Source organism: Taudactylus pleione, unplaced genomic scaffold (genome assembly GCF_031769625.1).
Source record: "Taudactylus pleione unplaced genomic scaffold, aTauple2 ptg000236l, whole genome shotgun sequence".
Taxonomy (NCBI): Eukaryota; Metazoa; Chordata; class Amphibia; order Anura; family Myobatrachidae; genus Taudactylus; species Taudactylus pleione.
In genome coordinates this window covers 4,671,638-4,693,952 of record NW_028284638.1, presented here as the reverse complement: position 1 = coordinate 4,693,952, position 22,315 = coordinate 4,671,638, and the positions used below count along the sequence as shown (strand labels likewise).

The window sequence follows — 22,315 nt, the reverse complement described above, 5'->3', positions numbered from 1 at the left end:
ATTATAATTTATCTACAGGTTACTTCTGTTCCTGCTTCTGTGTTTGCATAAAGGTATCATCTCACCACTGATCACACAGGGCCTGATTAAGAGACAGACGCAATGGCGATTTTTACGCAAATCGAGTGACTGTTTGTTTGCCATTGCGCAAGCATATAAGCCGCACTACGCACGCGCTGCAATTGCCTTGTGATTACGCACACACAGAGAACCCATTCGCAAAATGAGTGACAGGTAGCTAGTGTTATCTACCAGAAAAACGCAGGTGTGTCTTACAATTTAAACAGTTACATAGGCATGCATAAATTAGCCACTGAGATTACATACGCAGCATGAGAGCCCTCTGCACGTCAGGAGAGGAGCAGAGTTTGCAACTGGTCAGACCTGCCGCAAAGGTGACTGCTCGATGTACGTCGATGTTACAGATATTTACGTATGCGAGCGACGTTGTGCGCAGATGAGTAGGCAGCAGTGGGTGTCTTTATGCTCAAGTAAGCTTTGGAGCTATTAGCATATTTCATAGCTGCATTTTGTGCGAAATTGCAGCTGAGATCTTATTAGCGCCCATCTCTGAATCAGGCCCATTATTCAGAATTTAACTGAACATGATACAACTGCATGATTAAGCTGCTTTTGTGAAGTCATCCCCATTCTCTATCTTCCCATTCAAAATGAGTGATGTGACATATGCCACTGTTGTTTCTGGAGTACATAAAGAAAGACTGCTTAGGAAAGTACAAAACCTTTGGCAAAACAATGAAAAACTACAGTACATCTTCTTTAAAACCCATAGAAAAGAGTGTTCTTTCCCCACTCTACAAACACAGATTATGTAAGATACTGTATATCAGCTACCCAGCATGCTAAATTAAAAAGCTATTTTCCATATATAATAGCATCCTTTATGGACAATAATGTTTTAAATATAAGTAAATACAAGCATAATAAACGTAACTAAATAAAATAAGAATGCAAAGTATTAAACCTCAGCAATGCCAATCTGCCTTCCTAGCAAACGGCCAGGTCAGCATACATCATTAAGGCTGTTTGTGGCATAACAAGGATTCAGTATTCTGAGGGCTTGTTACTGACCTCGAGCGAGTGGAAGGTTGCCAGGAAACGCAATCCTTCCTGCAGTGAGACACCGCGTTAGGGTGATGAAAGATTAATCACGTTTTACTGATACTGGATTACTGCTCAAGCACGAAAATCAGGTTCAGGTCCTATTATCAGCTTGCTGATATGTTACCATGACCGGACACAGGCCATCTTGTTTGAGGAGAAAACAATCTCTTTTATATTAGCGCATCTTCGGCAGCAACAGCAGCTCGCACAAGAACCTTGATAAGTCGAATTGCAATAACATATGTGTGATCACATTACTAGGAAGGTAAGAAGATGCCCCTTGTTTTGATGCCAGAAATACACAGAAAAGCACTGAATAATCTTTCACATCACACCCACAAATCAGTGCCCAAGTCACCAGCAAGAGCTTCATGGAATGAACTCTAAAATGTTTTGGTTTTTTTTTAGAGAAAATTGAATGAACAAAATTGTATTTATCAAGTCTTCAACAATTCTCAAAATAACTTGAACATTCTAAAAATATAGGAATGTTTCACTTGCACAAAAAAAAATTCTGACTACTTTAAGAAATTATTAAAAAAAATGCAAGAAAAGACAAAGGGGGTAATTCAATTCTTTGCAATATTCTACCGGGACAGTTGCAAACGCAATCCACAGTGATGCATCTTCTCATATTTTCCCTCACACCTATAGAGGTGTAAAGGAAAATAAGTCAAGATTGCATAGATTAATAAGTAATAATGTGCGCAGCGTACCAGTTATTTATATAGCGCACACATACAGTGGGGCAAAAAAAGTTTTTGGACAGCTACCGATTGTGCAAGTTATTGCACTTTAAAAGATGAGAGAGGTCTGTAATTTCCATCATAGGTACACTTTAACTGTGAGAGACAGGATCAGAACAAAAAATTCCGGAAATCACAATGTATGATTTTTAAACAATTTATTTGTATATTCTTGCGGAAAATAAATATTTGGACACCTACCAACCAGCAAGAATTCTGGCTTTCACAGACCTGTTACTTCTTTAGGAAGCTCCTCTATCCTCCACTCGTTACCTGTATTAATGGCACCTGTTTGAACTGGTTAACTGTATAAAAGACACCTGTCCACACCCTCAAACAGTCAGACTGCAACCTCTCCACCATGGCCAAGTTCAGAGAGCTGTCTAAGGATACCAGGGACAAAATTGTAGACCTGCACTAGGCTGGGATGAGCTACTCGACAATAGGCAAGCAGCTTGGTGAGAAGAGATCAACTGTTGGTTATATCCATCTGAGTGGGTGCCATTGGATCCGTCCAACTGCCCCTTTCTTTTCTTCACATCACATTTGCGGGCTATGAGTTTTCACTATCCAGATTTATAAAGGAATCCAATATATATTTTCTATAAACATCAAGTGCTGGATTTTTTCCTTTTTTACTATACGGTTGTCCAATCCGTGTTTATGTCTTCATTTGTACGGGACATTGTCGTCATCAAAACCCTTACTGGGTACAATTGTGTTTTCTAATCCGTGTATTGCTATTTATTTGTATATGGGACATACTGTCATCTAGATCCCCATTAGATACCATTGCGGGTTTATTGACAATTAGTATTCCATCGAGTTGCTAATGTGTCACATTTTAGTAAATTTATAACATTTATGAGGTATTGCTGAGATTAATTATCACTGTTACTGTTTAATGTATATGTGTATGTGTATATCCGACTATATGATCATTTTTAATAAATATATGTGATATTTATTATTGTTTCAATTGATTGTTGTTTTTGATAGGGACACACCAGTACAGTATTATTTATTGTTTTTCTGTGTATTTTTGAGGGTGGCATATCTCTTGCTATACTGCTGCAGGGTGCCTACTAATTACCAGTTTCACACAGGTTCAGTACCTTCCTTATTTATTATCTGTTGTGAAAACTGAAGAAGTCGGTCTCCTACCCTGGGACCCCCCAGAGGGAGACCCGTCCCATCAGGCTGCCGGTTTTTCTTTAGTCCTAGAGGCCAGATGTCTGTTTGGCCAGGATTTCTTAGATTGTGGTTTCTCGTGAGAATATGTTCTAGAGGAAGATTGACCTTTTGCTTGACCCTTTTTGAAAGGACGACTGCTTAGGTCTAGTAGTGGATGCTGAAGGTAGACCAGCCGTCTTAGAGGCTGCCACCGTAGCCACAATCTTGTCTAACTCTGTGCCAAACAAAATGCCTCCCGTAAACAGAAGGGATTCCAGGGCTTTCTTAAACCCTGCATCTGCTTTCCAGTCTCTTAACCAAAGGGCACTCCGAGCCACAACTGAGACAGCTGATGCTTTAGGAGGATAATATACCAGAATCCAATGCTGCCTCTTCCAAATAGGACGCTGCCTCCTTAACTTAGGAGATAATCGTCAGCTGTTCCTTGGAAGCTTCTGCAAGAGTATCTTCCAGTATTTTCATCCATTCCTCAATGGCTTTGGGAACCCAGGCCGTAGCCATGGTCGGGCGCGTAACTGCTCCAGATAGGGTGAAGACTGCCTTGAGACAGGTTTCAAGTCTCCTATCTGTGGAACATTTAAGAGAGGATGCAGATGGTATAGGTAATGTGGCACTCCTAACCAGGGGCGTAGGGAGGGCGGTTCCAGTGAAGCGCAAGCTCCAGGCGCCGAAGGTGTCCGGAGGCACCGCCCGCTGTGTACCAGTCAGCTGTCTAAGCTGACAGCCAGCCATGTGCCCCCAGGCCGCAGCACCATGCGGGCCATCTGTGTCTCTGTGACACAGCTGCACCGCGCAAGTAGCGCTGGCCGCCGGACGAAGTTCGGTCAGCACTACACAGTGACTGACAAACACACAGCCGCCGGCGCCGGCAGCAGGGGGGATCACTGCTGGAGGCCTGCATAAGTGGGTCCTCTCCTGGGGCACAGAGGGCACTGCATATGGGCACCACTACAGGGGGCTGCCCCTAATCTTTATTTTTACATTAATCCCATATAGACCCGCCTCCTCCCTGGAACATTTGAGGGGGGGGGAGGCACCATAGCACACATGTGCTCTGGGGACCCTGGCTACACCTATGCTCCTAACCAGATGTGTCACATGTGCATGTACTGCTGGCGGAACTTTCTATTTGGTGCACTCATCCAATGGATAGGGGTATGAGGCCTCAACCTTGTAACATGGAATTTCCTGTCCGGAGAACTCCATGCTTCCCCCAAAAGTTCCGAAAGGTGCTCAGATTTGGGGAATTCAGCTTTCACAACTTTCTGGCATTTGAATACTGGAGCCTTTCTTTGTACGGGGCTCCTCATCATTTATGTTTAGCACAGCTTTGACCGCCCTAATCAGAGAGGGGATATCTGCTGTTGGAAACCGGTCTTCTCCTGAGAGAAACTCCTGAGAGGAGACCCGTGTATCCCCACACTCGTCAGAAGATGTACCAGAGTCTGAGGACTGGATGGCGTGTGAGGCCGACCGTCTTCTGGTATTTGGCTGTACGGACCTAGCTGCTTGCCGCGGTTGCTGGAGAGCTGCTGAGGACGAAGCCACATTCTGAGCCGAGTGAGCATACATGTCCATCCCGGACGGATGCATAGGGGGCATAAACATAGTAGGTTGCAGCTGCTGAGGGTACCCTATCATCGGGGCCGGCGTAGGAGCCGCCAACCTGTCTGTAACCTGCGCCATGATCTATGAAAAGGCAACCCAAGGAGGTTCCTGTCCAGAAGCCGGCAAGTTTGACTGCTGTGGTGACTCCTTAAAGCAGTGACCACATAATCCATCTTGTATGAAGTCCTGTGGGGATAACCCCGCTTTACAGGCCATACATGAGACCAGCACAGAAACTTCAGCCACCTGTCTTTCAGTTTCTTTGGACATAACAATATCTCTATAGTTTATACAGAGTATAAATATGACAATTATTTCACATCCAATATATCCCACACGCCTGTAGTAGAGGGTTAATGAGGAGAAACAGCAGTGATAGGTCATGACTGACAGTTATTCAGAAATAAAAAAGGCAGCATAACACACAGTAGATTTCATTAAATCTGGGGGAGGGGCCGCCAGGGGAAAGCGTCTGGGTCGGGGGAGGGGCCGCCAGGGGAAACCGTGAATCCCCTTTGCTGTATGGATCCACCTGGCACACTGACATTGCTGCCACCATCAAGCCCCTGGCTGTCAGGATCTCTCATGTCCCGGTGGGTCTAGTGTTGGAGACAGTTTGCGCATGGCTCCTCACAACAGCGTCCTCCGGCGAGTCTCCACCACCGGAGGCACGGACTGCCACATGGTTCTCCGCGGCAGTGGCCGCGGGGAACCCTTGCCTGTCATCGCCGAAGTTTCCAGTTGCAGTCCTGGGCTGGCTAGGCCCACCGAAATCACCAATCATGTCACTAGTGTTGCGACGCCGCCGGGAGAAGATGGAGCAGCGACATGGGTGTCTATCCAAACAAACAAAACTTGTTTGGGACTGCTGTCAGTAAGGTGCCTTCTCGAAACAAACAAAAAACTAACTGCCTGTAGCCAGGGGCAGGGTATATATGGAGGAGGACCCAGTGCATCCTGAGAGCTAAAGCTTGTTAACTGTTTGGTGCCTGGATCACTCCAACCACATACCCCAAGGTATTTTCTGTGGACCCTATGGACCCCAAAGAAGAAATAATACTTTAGATTGGCTACATTTTTTTAAAACAATTGAATATTTAAAATAGGTTCATCTGTTGAGAACATAAAAGTAGGTGTTCTTAACAGCTTGTTTACGAGAGACAATAAAATATTGTGGTGCTTTGAAGTGCATTACAGTAGACTCCATGTGGCATCTTATATTGATAATTTAATGGGGCTGATTAAATTTGCTGCAAGGTTCCATGTGATGATACTCTATGGCAGAGGTTTCCAAACTCCACCATTGCACTCCAGGTTTTAAAGATGTGCATGCTTGAGCACACGTGACTTAATTAGTGCCTCAGTCAAGTTGATTTAACCATCTGGACTGAAGCATGGATATTATTAAAACCTGAACTGATGGAGGAGTTTGGGAAACATAATGCCCGGAAACGTGTGCAGCTTAATGTTGAATCCATGCTGCTATTTGAATCAGCCCCAAAGTACACTTACATGACATTCTTGAAAGAACAGTATTATGCAGATAGTGGCAACATAGGGCCTGATTCAGAGATGTACGATTTTCGACAATTACACAGCTGAGTGATTAACGGTCGCACTACGCAGGCGTGAGTCGCACAACACAAGTGCCAAGGAACCTTCGCGATGCTGCTCGCAGAGTGGATTTTTTGCAGAGTGATTGACAGTGAGGGGCCGTTTGGGGGAGGTAATGGGGATTGGCGGAAAAAATGCAGGCGTGTCCTGTCCATTTTAGGGGTGTGTCATAGCCCAAGTCTGTGATCCCGTACACAGATAAAGTGGATCTGACAGCTCAGTTGAGGCGGACATTCTGCGTGACCAAAGGGCTACTCAGATGGCGATTATCAAATGCTCTGTGACGGCTGGTGTGTATTTGAACGCATTTGCTGGGATCTGCAAAGCCGCTGGTGGTATTGATGTCTCAATACATTTCCATCCAGGTACAGCATTAGCATATTTTTACTCAGCAGCTGCGTGCGTACATCTCTATATCAGGTCCTTAGGGCGTAATTTCACTGAACGCCATGTACGATGGCTGAAATGGTTATGGAGCTTGTATGGTACACAAGGGTGAAGGTTAGAATGCTCACAATTGAGGCAGAAAGCTTTGTGAAGGCACTGAAACACATTGTTGCCTATAAGGTGATACTGTGACATTTCATGAGATACACAATAGTGCTGTATAAAGCCATTTTATTCATTCTGTGGTTCTGATGAACTGAAATGCATTATGGGATGAGGAATAAGCATATAAGTGAATCCTGATGCCTGTTCTGTTGGCTAAATGAATAACAGGGAGCGTTAAATTAGCTACAAGTCTCCGTCAGAGCCTTGTGTGCTAGTACTAAGCGGGTTTTCTAGGCAGAATAACCTCGTTCGAATTTGGTTTTCCTCCCGTAATTATGAGAAATGTGCAAGGTTTCAATTTAACCTTGCTCTTAATTGAATCCTCCCCAAGACATTTGCCATGACTCCCAATAGTTCTTGCACACACCAGTCAACACAGCATTACCGTATATTGTTTAGTAATTGTGCATGCAACCATGGCAACAGAGACACAGGCTGAGCAAGGACAAAAATATGAGCCATTATGTCCACTCAGAAAATCCAACAATACCTTTGCCTAATGATTACAGATCTCTCTGCAAAATGGCCCTGACATCTGATTACATCAGGACCTTTGATTGCACTAAATAGTTCCTGAGTATTGTGACTGGGTTCAGAGCTGTTTGGTATATTAAAAAAAAAAAAGATGATTCAAAAAGATACAGAAGTGACAAAATTGCAGCAACTTGCTGCAATCAGCGGATGTGGAGGGCAAGCCTGCAATCCACATATCAGGAAAGCCGCACACCTTGCTGCACAGTAATGTGACTGGTGAGCATGTCCTGGGGAAAACAGAGCTGGGTTGAAAGTGTTTACTCAATAAATAAATACAATAATTATGACTATATTAATGTAGGAGAAATAACTTAGACCTTAATTCACCAGGTGAAAAATAACAAGAAAATGGAGGAAAATGTATAAAGGTAAATGTAACATCTAAACTACTATATTTGGTATGAGGTAATGTTGCTCCTATTTGACTTGTGTTTCGCTAATAATAAACATTAAAAGCTGTGCCCATGTAATTTCTATTAGTGGCCACTGATGTTTTCAGAGTTGTCCATTTGGCTCGTCTACAGCGTACTTACGTCTGGAATGAAGCCGATTTCGTTGAGATGGTTGCTCAGTTCGGGGTCATGAAACGCTATCATCTGGGAGAACACAGTCAGGTACTCTGAAATGACATGAGTGCTATTAAGCACATTACCTAGGCTAGTTATAGTAAACAATTAAGATACTATGCTACATTTACAGATATCTATATAAGCATGCATTGTGAAACTTCAACATGTTTGGTTTTAAGGTGACAATAAAACCTCCCAAAAACAAACATATATTGTAGAGGCAGGGAACTGCACTATGGCCCTCATTCAGAGCAGTACGCTCTGAGCAGAGCGCACGCTCTGAATGAGGGCCGGCCTCCATGAAAATGGAGCGTCCTTCTGGACGCTCGTATAGCTGTGGGTCACCACTCACAGGCTATACGAGCGTGCATTTTGATGGGCGCGATGGTCGAGACCATCGCGACCATCGAAATTGCGAGCCGGAGCCTGCGGTTGAGGTTTTCAACCGCAAGCTCCGGAGTGATTTTGGCTCTATCAGAGCCAAAATCACTCCCACTGACATCACTAGTGATGTCAGTGGGCCGGCTTCTGAAGGGAGGCGTTCCCGTGGGAACGCCCCCGTCAGGGAGGCACGCCCCCGGCACGCCTACCAAAGGGGGCGTGCTGTCAATCAACATCGACAGCACGCCCCCTTTGATCAGACACAACGAGCAAAGGACTTTCCTTCGCTCGTCGCGTCTGGCGCATGCGCACGACGGAGCTCCCTCCGTCGTGCGCATGCTCAGTGCAGAACATCGACCCACTTGCGAGCGGACAGCCGCTCGCGAGTGGGTCTGAATCAGGCCCTATATTACCTATTTCTGAATAAATGACAAAACAGATAAAGAAACAATAGCCACATTTGAAGCTGTACAGTGATATTTCCACCATCTGGGGAACAAAGAATAATCAGGGCTACCATATCCATATACATCCAATTTCACTATTCAAACAACATTACACACTCATATTGATGTATCACACCACAGCAGTGCAGTAATACATACTATCATGGTGCATTCCTTGTAATACATTGACACTGTATTAAACTTTAACTATTATATTTTCATGTTCATTTTCATCTCTTTTTCTGCAAAGTAAACGTTGATCTACATGCAAATTTTACACAAAGGGAACCATTCATCTATGTAAACCTTTTCCAAGCAATTAGCAGACTGCCTCTGAGGTAAATGGTGGTCGCCAGCCACCTGACAGAGTAGCACTAATAATGGGCAGGCTATGCTTCTCTGGCAACGCAGTGATAACAGTCTGCATATGAATTTATATTAAGCCTAAATACATTGTCGTGTGTGTCAGGCTTAAGCTGGGTACATACAGATGATGCAAAGGGTATCCCCCAGCACTCGGAATGATATCAGCAATAAAATGTGAAAAACTACATGGTGGTAGATAATTCAGAGATCTCAGTTGCGTATATTTGCAAAAATATTGCTAAGCCTCCAGGCCACGTCACGGCTTCTCTGATTACTGGAGGCTCCTAATTCTAAGTATGGGGCGTGGAACCCCAAAAAAGCCGTCAAGGGCCAGCTACCCCAGGACAGCACACATGTGAGTGGCTAGGGTGTTAGTAGGTGTTAATAATAATAAATCAAAAGCTATATGTGTTAAAAGGTGATACATAAGTGAAAGGTGTAATTAAAATGCTAAATGAAGTAGTATTAGTAAAAAAATATTAGAAAGTGCTAAATAAAGTGTTAAAGTGTGCCACCGCAAAGCAGTCCAGCTATACCAACCCAGGGGGCACCGCGCCGCACACTCATCCTCAAAAGAATAATATCCAATCTGGATCATATAATTGCTCAATATAAGACCACATAATAATGGCACATACACAAACATATCTAAAATGAGAGCCAGCTTATCTTGGAGTCAACCTTAGGTCCTCCTAATGGCACTACAGGAACCAGCATGCCCTCCAAATGCTGGTCCCATCTATGCCTCTCAGAACTGCAGTACATATTGATAGCTGCTCAATCACCTTAGTAATATCTCTCAGGTGAGTGAAAGGGATGGGTTAATACTATACAAGAAACAGCAAAGGGTATCCCCCAGCACACTGAATGATATCAGCAATAAGATGTGAAAAACTACATGGTGGTAGATAATTCAGAGATCTCAGTTGCGTATATTTGCAAAAATATTGCTAAGCCTCCAGGCCACGTCACGTACTGGAGGTTCCTAATTCTAAGTCTGAGTCTGGGGCGCGGAACACCAAAAAAGCCGTCAAAGTCCAGCTACCCCAGGACAGCACAGGTTGTTAGTAGGTGTTAATAATAATAAATCAAAATCTGTGTGTTAAAAGGTGATACATAAGTGAAAGGTGTAATTAAAATGCTAAATGAAGTAGTATTAGTAAAAAAAATCTGGGTACACACAGATGATGTCGGCACAATATGTCGCTTCCTGCCGAATCGGAACAACATATCGGCTGCATCGCTCAGTGTCTAAGGCCAATGTGCACGCTTCCGCAGTCGCATTCAATATCGTCCGGATGGCCGTGCTGCATGTCAAACAATATCGCATGTTGCCCTGTTGCAGGTAATGAAAGACGGAATGAGGGATCGCTCCATCGGTCATTACATCGGTCTAATGTGTATCCGCGGTACTATATGTCTGCATTTCGGACCGGTACACATTGCTCAATGTGTACCCGGCATTATAGGTTGCAATTCTGAGAAAGAAACGTCAAACACTTAAACAGTGTCTCACATAACTTTACAAAACGAAAAAATCAATTTGCACGATATGAATATGTGTACAGCAAGTGGATAGGTTGTTACATAATATATAAGCACGGTCTGTGAATTAAATTGGAAGCATGATGTGTGAAATGTTCATTGGCTTAGTATGAGAGTTGTTATGGGAGGGAAAAGGATATATTGAATGGAGATGATACACATAATATATTTAATAAAGCTGAAAACATCTTTAATGTAATAAAATTTTTCATGATTTCATATTTATTTACTGCAATATTTTAGCATTAGTCTTTGACATGTATGTCGCTAGATGCTAAAGTTGTAGCTGCAAATCTACTGTCATGGGACTAGCCAGATAATTCGTCAAGGCGTACAATGTGCAGTATGGGGAAGATTATACCTTGTACAGTAAATATCTTACCTTGGATAACATGAGAATTGTCCTTCAGAAAGAAATTATACAGGTACTTTGGTATAAATGCAGACATGCAGGCATATGCCAGTGCTAGAGAAAGAAAGACACAATTTATAGTCACATTTTCCACCAGTGTTTATAGCCAAAACAAAGATTCTAACATACATAATGAAAACAGGTAAATAATGTATTCCCCTTCCAGCCTATACTGCAACCACAACCCAATAGCCTTCATTTCAGCACAAATCTGTAGTAGCGCATGAGATGAACTCTTAGATTAACTTTTAAATGATACACTTAATGTCATTTTCTGTATATACCTACTCTTTATAAGGACGGGGGCAGCACTAAATGATAGCTGGACAAATGTGACACTTGTTTGAAAGCATCTAAGGTCGGGTCAGGGAGGGAGGGAGGAAGGGTTCTGCTAACCTACTGAATTGAGTTTTAGACACGTGTGACAACATGTTTACACATGTGTGACAACACATTGCGCCAATAACAGGTGTCCGTGCAAACTTGTCATTGGGTATTCTTTTAATCCAAACTTCTTATACACGTAAAAAGTGATGTACCCTAAGCAGCATTGGTATAGGTAGGTACTTAAACTTTGGAAGTTCATACGTTCATGTAGGTAGAAGTCGTAACACAGCACCAATAGCTTTTCTCCCACTTGGTATCCTTGTCCCAGTACACATATACTTGTTTACTGGCCACTATTCAAAAGGGTAGTCTGCAGCCTCAGCTGTCTGGAAGGAATGGAGGGGAGTTGGAATCATTTTGGGCAAGTGAAGTTTGCAAGCTCTGCTGCCATATTCTCTGTAGGCTGGTTCAAAGCAATACAATAAGGCTGACAAGTTTCTGCTACACAGTGTATGTAGACTTTTTAAAAATGAGAATTTACTAGTATATAGTAGGAATCTGGGGATACAATAAAAGTGGTAAATACAGCAATCTTTTTCTGTTTTTAAATAGGCTAGTTCTTATTTGGTTTTATGGAGATTCTAATGTAGTTTCCTGTACAAATCTGAGTAACTCTGGAACTTGTCCTTTACCACTTTTCTTCATCCAAATGTCCCTTCGGACTCTCATTCATCGACTGGGAAAACTGTCTTGTCAATTTAGGTCCTGTAATTTTGGATATATTCAAACAGACTTTAAGGGGGGTATCCAATTAGCCGCAGTAAATTACCACGGCTAATTAGCTCGCCCGAGGCTATCCAATTAGCCCCGTAGTCAGCCTGATGCGGGCACTTATCGGGGTTTTTTTTCGGGACCTGCTGTGTTCCGAAAAAGAATTCACGATAATTGCCGTTTTTTCACCTAAAAAAAGGCGAAAACATATAGGTCCGCGAGCCAAAATAATAGGATAGGGTGAAAAAATACATCAGTAAAAGTCAGGGATAATCAGCTAATAATCCCCGTTTTTCGCCAACCGCGGGGGTCAATTAGTACCCGAACAATGTTCGGGGCTAATTGGATATCGCTGTAAATTTCCTGTTGTATATAGCTGTTAAGAATATTGTACGTTTGTTATGCTAACCTCTCATCAGCTTGTGCTGCCTAGATAAACTTGCACACTATTGCATTTTATCATTTTATCTTTAATACAGTCAATGTTGTACCTTTAATGGTAGATTTTTTTTTCAGAAATGTGCAATATATTTTAAGAATCAATTGGTACCTCTAATTATTATTTGTGCAATATTCCTATTAGTGCTATTTTTAATCAAATTAATAAGGACTGGTAGTCCCTTTTATTTAACAGATTCTCAATATACAGTAGGTTATTTGATCATCTATTTTTGTATTGGGTTATTCCACACAAACTCAGGTCTACTTAGTTACTAGTATTCTGCTGAAAATTTCCCCCTACTCTCATTTGAATGCTGGTGTAACTGGAAATGTATCATTTATGCATCTAAATACTCAATTCCAAAACATTGTACAAGACATAGGCCTAACTGCAGGCAATAGTATAAACCTAAAACTCCCTTACCATGCTTCAATACAAACAACTCCATATAAATTATATAGCAAAAGTTTTAAGTCTGATTGCCAAAATGATTCTTTCAACTTTCAGTAAAACATGGGATTTCAACCAAAAAACGTCATTCAAAACATTTAGATTTTGTTTGAACAGCTAGAATTATGGTGCATACATATGGTCAGATTTTCTGTCAGATCTGAACGATAACGATTTTAAAAGTCGTGCAATCGTTCATATCTGAGAGAAAATCTGACACTGAGCCTGCAACGATGACCGATGTGCGTTCCCGCATGCCAGATAACAATATCTGACATCTGATGTATTTGAGGTCAGATTTGGACAATTCCATTCATTTTAATACAGTCTAAAATCGTTCAAATCATTGGTAAAATCGTTCAATCGTTCATCAGACATATCTGACCGTGTGTATGCACCATTAGATACGGAAACAAGTTTTGCAAAGTTTGGTAAATCCACTTCCTCGGAGGCCTTGTAATGGCAATCTGTTGACTCAATGGGTAGAATGCAGGTAACACTAGCAAAAGTATTGAAACACAGCTCTTCCAACGCTATTATCTAAGGTCACAATGATTACTTTATATCTCACCTACACCTTAAATAATTTACAGTCGCCAGCAGATACAAAATTAACCTAAATAAAAGAGCAACTAAAAATATTTGTAAAATATACTCAGTGGCCACACTAGGTACACCTGCTCATTAATGCTAGTATGTAATCAGCCAATCATGAGGCAGGAACTCAATGTATAAAACCATGCAGACATGGTTGAGAGGTTCAGTTATTGCTCAGACGAAGCACCAGAATGGACAAAAAATGTGATATAAGCGACTTTAATAGTGGAATTTGTGCCAGACAGAGTAGTTCGTGTATCTCCAAAACTGCTGATCTACAATGTCTAGTGGTGCACAAAACAACAAATGTCCAGTAAGTGGCAGTTCTGCGGGTGAAAGTACCTTGTTAATGAGAGAGGTTAGAGAAGAATGGCTGGCAGAATGTTGTCAGTAACACAAATAACCATGCTTTACAACAGTGGTATGCAAAATAACATCTCTGAACACACAGCACATCGAACCTTCAAGCGAAAGGGCTCCAGTGCAGTTCAAACCAGGTTCCACTCCGTTCTCCTAAGAACAGCAAACAAGGCTACAGTGGGCACAGGCTCAGCAACATTGCACCATCAGAGACTGGAAACCCATTACCTGGTATGATGAGTCTCTATTTATGCTGCAACATGCAGGGGGAAGGGTCAAAATTTGGTATAAACATCCCATGGATCCATCCTGTATTGTGCCAAACAAAACAGCTGGTGCTTGTGGTGTAATTGTGTGGAGAGCGTTCTCTCTGTACACATTAGGCTCCTTAATACCAAATGAGCATGGTTTAACAGTCACAGCCTATCTAAGTAATGTTGCTGACCACGTGCATTCCTTTATGGCTACAGTCTACCCATCTTCTATCGGCTACCTCCAGCATGGAGAATGCACAAGTCAGAATACACATGCCATCTCTAGCTGGTTTCATGTACATGACAATGAATTCAGTGTATTCCAACTTCTCCCATGAATAGCAGATCTCAATCCAAAGGGCACCTTTGGTATGTGGTGGAAGGGTGATTCCCAGCATGAATGTGTAGCCAACAAATCTGCAGCAATTGTGTGGAGTTATCATATTAACATGGACCAGAATCTCTAAGGTATGTTTCCAGAACTTGGTTAAAGCCATGTCATGAAGAATTCAGGATGTTCTGGGGCAAAAAAGGGGAACCTCCCCAGCCTTAGAAATGTATACCTAATAAAGTGCCTGCTGAGTGCATGTGTAAAAGTCTCCATACTTTAACAGAAAAGATATTTGAAATTTTTAATTGTACTTGCTATATGATATGATTGAAAGCTTGTGTTCTTTATTATCGCCCTTTAAAAAAAATTAGGCTAGTGTTTAGGAGAACATGGTCACAAATATCTTAAATGATATTAAGTTCCTGGAACTTTTACACACAAATTTGAATGTAACTAAAATCTATTTTAAATAAACCACTTTAAAAGTAATAGACACTTACCTTCATTGTTAAAATCCAGGTAAAGGAAGGGAGCACACAGTGAATCCAAGCCTAACAACATAAAAGACACACACATTTAAATAGCATTCTTTACATGTTCACTGTGTTTTGAATTAGCAATTGGCTATATAGAATTAAAATTACTATCAGTTGATGTTGGTAAAGCATATATGTGGGACATCCTTTTTATTATCTGGAAATGTCAGAAAATGAGAAAGAAGAAAACTACTAAACAAAGCACAGACAACAAATAATATATAATTACACAATAGAAAATTATACAATGAGTAAAACAACAAATTGACAAAGTATGAACAGAACATAGAATTGCATCAGTGACAGTAGCACCCATGTGAAGAAGGCCAGTTCCCAGGAGCATGGACTCAAGAAACAGAGCTGGTGAGGCATAGGTGCAGTGGTAGAAAGAAAAACAGAAGCTTAGGGAGTCCTGCAGGTCTCATACTCCTAGAGGTATACATACTGAAGTGCAGATTATTAGAAGTTGCTGCCCATGGGTCGGGTACGGGATGCTGGCACTCATGATGCCCGCGGCTAGAATCACAGCAACGGCATCCCAACAGGTTTTAGAATACCAACACCTGCAGGTAAGTATCCTAACCCTACCTCTCCCTCCCCGCAGCCTTACCCTAACCCCCCCCCTCCCATAGCCTAAACCTAACCACTCCCACCCAGCCTAACTCTAAACCCCCCCCTTCCCCCGGCAGCCTAACCCTAACCCTCCCCCTAGTGCCTAACACTAACCCCAATACTTACCGTCAGGATGCCACCATCAGGTAACTGGCACCGGGATTCTGTCTTATCTTTTAGAAGGTGCTAAATAAATTATAAGTAGAATCTGATTGGTTGCTATGGGCAACAACTCCACTTCTAAAATCCTGCACTTTATGAAATATACCCCCTATAGTCACTTTGAGGTGCACTGCTAAACAGTTTAACAACTAAGGTCACTGTTGAATGTTTTATGATCCATCATTAGGTAAAGACCTTTCTGTTGGACACAGTGAACCTGGTATTACACAGCTGGCAGTGTTTGGTAGACCTTGGAGGGCCAGTGTGTACCTTAACTCTTGTCATCATCCTCCCACCCTCTTTCTTTCTAAAATCTGTCAGAGAAGTAAAGTACTTGGATGTGCACCTGAGAAAGGGACTGGTGCAGAGAGTGTGGTGCAGAGAGAGGTGTGACAGGAATTCTTAGCCCACAGATAGAAGGTCTTAACTGGAATGCCAGCAGGAACAATGCTGAAGCTTCATTTTGGTGTTTAAAATGCTGTTTGTAGCAGAAAATGTCACAGAATGTACATTATATCTTTCTGATCACATTTTTATATAAATAGGTTTCTTTAAATCCATTAGACTGGAAATAATTGGTGGGAAGAAGCATGTTGCCCATAACTGATATCAGAGTTATTATATATTCAGATGGATAACCCAACTTCTGACAAGCACTGCTTCAGGATAAATTGCTCTCAGGGTTAATACTTAACATCTAGATTTAAATAAACATCCATCTAACAGACTCCTGTGAGGTGTGCACTACTTACCTTGCCAATATACCAAGTTTGGATGTGATACCACCCAAGCTTTCAGCACCCTTCGAAACTTTGCATGTCCCTCAGGTGAGGACAGCAGCTCATCATACTGGTGGCACCGTGGGATATCTACTTCAATCTGCAAGACATTCAGTATAACAAAAGCCTCATCTCCGACACATACAACAATATGTATTCACTGTATGTAAAGTAAAAAGATGTATTTGTTAAATGAGAATAGACAAAACCATAAAAAACAGCAATATAAACTATATGGATGTTCTTTAAGTTTACTATAATAGTAGAAAATCCACTAGATAATATGCATATAAGATATTATATTGTTCCTTTGACTTCTTACTATAAACTACTGCCAAAAGGTGTTAGCTACACTATTGTATTGTTATTCTGTGTGCTTGATGTGTCACTTCATTACTGCTCTTATACAGTATATCCAAGCTACTGTACTACATTATTAGAAGTATTAGCTGTACTATATTATTATAAGAATTAGCTGTACTACATTATAAGCATTAGCTGTACTACATTATTATAAGTATTAGCTGTGCTCCTGCTCTGAGTGAGCTCCACTTCTGTTACTACAGCTACCATGTACAGCTTTTACCCATCAATCTTCCACGAACCAATCTCTCACTACTAGCTAGTAATCCCCTACTCTAAATGCTAAACTGCAGTCACCACCACCACTGCCCATCCTTTAATCAATCCCACTACACTCTGATCCTCGTCTCCCTCTGTATTCCTCTTCCTCACTCTCCACTGCCTCTTCCTGGCGGAAGATGACTCATGCCCTAACCTAGAACCCCATTCTATTCTCCACATATGCTCACGTTCCTTATAACTTCCACAAACTTCATCCCTTCCATAAATCTCACCACATATCTACCTGCTATTAAGATAACTATTTAAAACTTTTCCCCCATTCACCATACCTCCAGCCTTCCTCTTCTCGCCATGCCAGACCCTAACTTTTATACCCTACCCAACAAGACCACAACACATATTCATTCCACCAGACTCTCTGTCTCTCTACTCACAAGTCTTCCCTGCTTCACACCATCACCCTCCCTCCTCCCCACTAACCAGACCAAATCTATCCTTCTCTTTTCTCACCAGACTAACCCTTCATGCTGTCTCCTAAGCATGTATCCATCCATCTTTGTAACTTCAACAATATTCTGCCTGTTCACTGTCCACAAGAAGATGGCAGCTGTAAATTGGCATTCCGAACATCCATGAACTCTTTATTCTGTATAAACTATATCCCTTGTATGTTATATCTGTATTAATATAGATGTGTCCTCATACAGCTATCCTTCTTGTGCCACATGCCACGATTCCTGTGCTATGTACTCTTACCTAATTGTTGCTACTTTTTCCTCAATTTTGCAAATAGTGTACTAGGTACTTAGGATTCATTTTTTTGTGCAAATAAATTTGTATCAAGTTGCAGATTAAGCATTAAGATGTATGGCACAGGCCACTTATATCGGACCTGTCTTTTGCATGTTTAACCTAGATTGTGTACTTTTTCATCAACTTTACGTCTCAGTACTTAGGAATAGTGTTTTGGCGCAGCTAAGTAGCAAAGTCTGTGGTGCACTAAACAGGGCTATTTGGCGCGATTTGAGGATAGGTGTATGTGGTTACATCTGTATATATGGCGCTGCAAAGTATGTGGTGCCTTATATACACATACTCATGAGATATAGGGCCTCATTCAGAGGCGGTCGGAAAATGCAAGCGGTCGCTCAGAAACTGGGCGGCCGCTTGCATCCTGACCGCCCGCCTCTGTTTCGGTCGTTAGGCTGTGGGTTTACACCCACAGCTCTAACGACCGCTAGGGTGATGGTCGCGATGGTCAGAGACCATCGCGACCATCGGGGCTTACGACGAGACCCTAGGGTAGGGTCTCACTTGTCGTAAGCCCCGGAGAGCTTCTGGCTTTGTCAGAGCCGGAAACTCTCCACTGACATCACTAGGGAACGCCTCCGTTTGGCCTGCCACCCCCCCGGCCCGCCTTCCAAATGGGGCAAGCTGTCAATCAACATCGACAGCTCGCCCCCTTTGAAAAGAGACCTGCTACGACCGGCGCTGTCGGTCGTAGCGGGTCTCACGCATGCGCACGAAGGAGCCGGCTCCCTCGTGCGCATGCGACCTTGACAAACATCGAGGCGGTCGTGCGGTCGTAGACCGTACGGCCGCCTCTGAGTGAAGGCCATAGTGCTCAGCCATTTTTTGGGAAACTGGGTTCCCAAGTGTGTTAGGTGCCATTGTTCTGGGTTCCCAACTGTCAATGTTTCGATGATTTTAGAACCCCAAGAAAGAAACTGTTCAGTATGAGGTGTACTGTACCTTGAACAGAAAGAGTACACAAATGCAGATTATGGGACCATCAAATAATACAATTACTTATTAATTGTATTTTAAGATCATTTGGAACAAGTGCCTGGATTTTTAAAAGCTATAATTATTAAAAATATTACACTTCATTTGTAGCCATCAATATTAAGTTAGACACCAGTTTAGAATCCCTGGACCAAGAAGTAAATGTAGAGAGGATTTGCTTTGTGAGCCCCTTGGTTCAATCTTTTAAAAATAATGCAGTAACATTTCTAATTGTGTAACAACAAATATATAATAATGAACAGAACTAATAAAATTACCTGACGATCTGTAGGTATGGGTGTGTCCTTATCTGTAGCGTCATATTTTTCTTGGATTGCACCCTTGAAAATTTTAAATGAAAAGAAATATTAAAACTGCTAAATAATTAATTATATTCCAAGAATCACTGTCTTTATACTAGAGGTTACAAATGCTGCATGTAACATTATGTATAAATGAATATACTGGGGACCTATTGTTTTGGCACCAAGGTAAATTATCTCAGTAAAGTACCTGACATGAATCTGAATTTCCACTGTGTGGCTTCCTGGAAAAACACTATGAGCAATACTGGATTAATTAATATGTGGCACAGCCCTAACCAGATCTGCGAAGATCCGCAATTAAAATTATGGCATTTCCTGTCCACCACTGTCAATCATATTAAGTCCTGCTGCAAGCAGGGACATATAATCTGTGCAGACCTAACTAAAAAATGCAATTTATACCTATTTTAAGAAGCAATTATTATTTAGTTCTCACCTCCACACCCAGCAGAGCTGCCCATGTTAGACCTCTCAGAAGGGGAGGGATGTCCACTCTGGCTTCTTTCCAAATAAGATTTTTCTTGTACGGATAAGCCTTTAACACAAAGCATAGCAGCTCTTACCATAGATCAAATATGTTACATGAAGTACAGTCTACCCGTAACACCAAGATAGGATTTTATTACGATGCATAAACTCACAATATTGTATCCGTCTGAAATGACTCAGTAAAAGTGCTGCTAAAATGCCAAAGTTATCATAGCCAAAAATTATAGGAATAAGTGTGAAATCCCCTTACCCCACTACACAATCATACACAAACTGTAGGTAAGAGGTACTGCAGGAGGCTATGAGCAACACTACTGTTTGCATGAAACGTCAGCTTTGTGCAACTGAAGAAAACTAAAGAAGAACAGGTCTTCGAGCTCATGCATTTAATATGTGTGTGGTCCATGAAAAATCCCACTCTTTATATATGTCTGATTCACTCAGTATAATACAATAATGTAAAAGTACTTACCTTAAGTAACCTATCAAATAAGACAATCCTGTTGAGCTGATACTCTGTGTCCCTCTCCCTGATTATCAGAGGGAGGGTGGAGGTAGAGAGCTCATTGTTACTACCAGAATGAGGGAAGTTTGATTGGCTGAAAAGCGATTAGACCGAAAAGCACAAATTAGAAGCTTGTTATATAAACACTCGCTCCCCATGTCCTCTCTGCAGCTAAGCACCAGTCCCTGTATCCTCTCACTCTCTAGACAGGGTCCTTCATGTATCATTAATAAAGAGGATCAGCGCAATATTAATACGACACTTAACATTTGGCTTTGTCATGTATCTGCTTTCAGGTTAGTGGAATCATACAGTATGTGTTCCAGGTAACATAAAAATGAGTTTTGTGGCTAACGGGGCAAATCAATTATTAGAGCTGTGAGGTGGCAATGTGCTGCACACACCTCAGAGAGTAATGGCAGGCTAACATCACACATTCTCATGTACACCTCTATAGGGTGCGAGGGAAAAAGATCTAATGATCTCATTCTGGCACCTTACGGCTATTTAACTGATGTGCACTCTACTCATTGGATTTACTATATCTGCAACCATTACAGAATAACAAAAATAAGGCTATACTCACTCTTCTCCTAATAATGGGTAAAATGCTTCCCCAGGTACATCTTTCAATCTCTAAAATGTGAAAATATGAAGACAAATATGTAGTGACACGATTAACATTAAATTTTATTTAATCAATAACTAGAGAGAATTACAATTTTAGGATTATACATACGAGATATATATATATATATATATATATATATATATACACACACACACACACACACACACACACACACAGTTCAAAAGTTTGGGGTCACCCGGACATTTCATGTTTTACATGAAAACTGACTTATTTATCAAATGAGTTGCAAAATGAATAGAAAATATAGTCAAGACATTGGCAAGGTTAGAAATAATGATTTTTATTTGAAATAATAATTTTGTCCTTCACACTTTGCTTTCGTCAAAGAATGCTCTTTTTGCAGCAATTACAGCATTGCAGACCTTTGGCATTCTAGCTGTTAATTTGGTAAGGTAATCTGAAGAAATTTCACCCCACGCTGCCTGAAGCACCTCCCACAAGTTGGATTGGCTTGATGGGCACTTCTTGCGTACCATACAGTCAAGCTGCTCCCACAACAGCTCAATGGGGTTGAGATCTGGTGATTACGCTGGCCATTCCTTTACAGACAGAATACCAGCTGCCTGCTTCTTCCCTAAATAGTTCTTGCATAATTTGGAGGTGTGCTTTGGGTCATTGTCCTGTTGGAGGTGGAAATTGGCGCCAATCAAGCGCTGTCCACAGGGTATGGCGTTGCAAAATGGAGTGATAGCCTTCCTTATTCAAAATCCCTTTTACATTGTACAAATCTCCCACTTTACCAGCACCAAAGCAGCCCCAGACCATCACATCACCTCAACCATGCTTGACAGATGGCGTCAGGCACTCTTCTAGCATCTTTTCACTTGTTCTGCGTCTCACAAAAGTTCTTCTGTGTGATCCAAACACCTCAAACTTCGATTAGTCTGTCCATAACACTTTTTTCCAATCTTCCTCTGTCCAATGTCTGTGTTCTTTTGTTCAAATTAATCTTTTCCTTTTATTGGCCAGTCTCAGATATGGCTTTTTCTTTGCCAATCTGCCTAGAAGGCCAGCATCCCCGAGTCGCCTCTTCACTGTAGACGTTGACACTGGCGTTTTGCGGGTACCACTTAATGAAGCTGCCAGTTGAGGACTTGTGAGGCGTCTATTTCTCAAACTAGAGACTCTAATGTACTTGTCTTCTTGCACAGTTGTGCACCGGGGCCTCTCACTTCTCTTTCTACTCTGGTTAGAGCCAGTTTGTGCTGTTCTCTGAAGGAAGTAGTACACACCGTTGTAGGAAATGTTCAGTTTCTTGGC

General features: G+C 41.8%; 1 protein-coding gene across 10 annotated transcripts in view; it reads right to left on the bottom strand.

Moving 5' to 3' along the window:
* TBCK (TBC1 domain containing kinase) overlaps positions 1 to 22,315 on the bottom strand; it is a 328,992-nt gene that overhangs the window by 216,854 nt on the left and 89,823 nt on the right. For all 10 annotated transcript variants that reach the window (XM_088479472.1, XM_088479469.1, XM_088479464.1 and 7 more), the window contains 8 exons: positions 20,990 to 21,039; positions 20,371 to 20,497; positions 19,846 to 19,944; positions 19,362 to 19,424; positions 16,687 to 16,813; positions 15,125 to 15,175; positions 11,063 to 11,146; positions 7,907 to 7,992 (listed from right to left, as the gene is read on the bottom strand). In XM_088479472.1, coding sequence (XP_088335598.1) covers positions 7,907 to 7,992; positions 11,063 to 11,146; positions 15,125 to 15,175; positions 16,687 to 16,813; positions 19,362 to 19,424; positions 19,846 to 19,944; positions 20,371 to 20,497; positions 20,990 to 21,039 — 687 coding nt within the window. The remainder of the gene's footprint in view (positions 1 to 7,906; positions 7,993 to 11,062; positions 11,147 to 15,124; positions 15,176 to 16,686; positions 16,814 to 19,361; positions 19,425 to 19,845; positions 19,945 to 20,370; positions 20,498 to 20,989; positions 21,040 to 22,315) is intronic.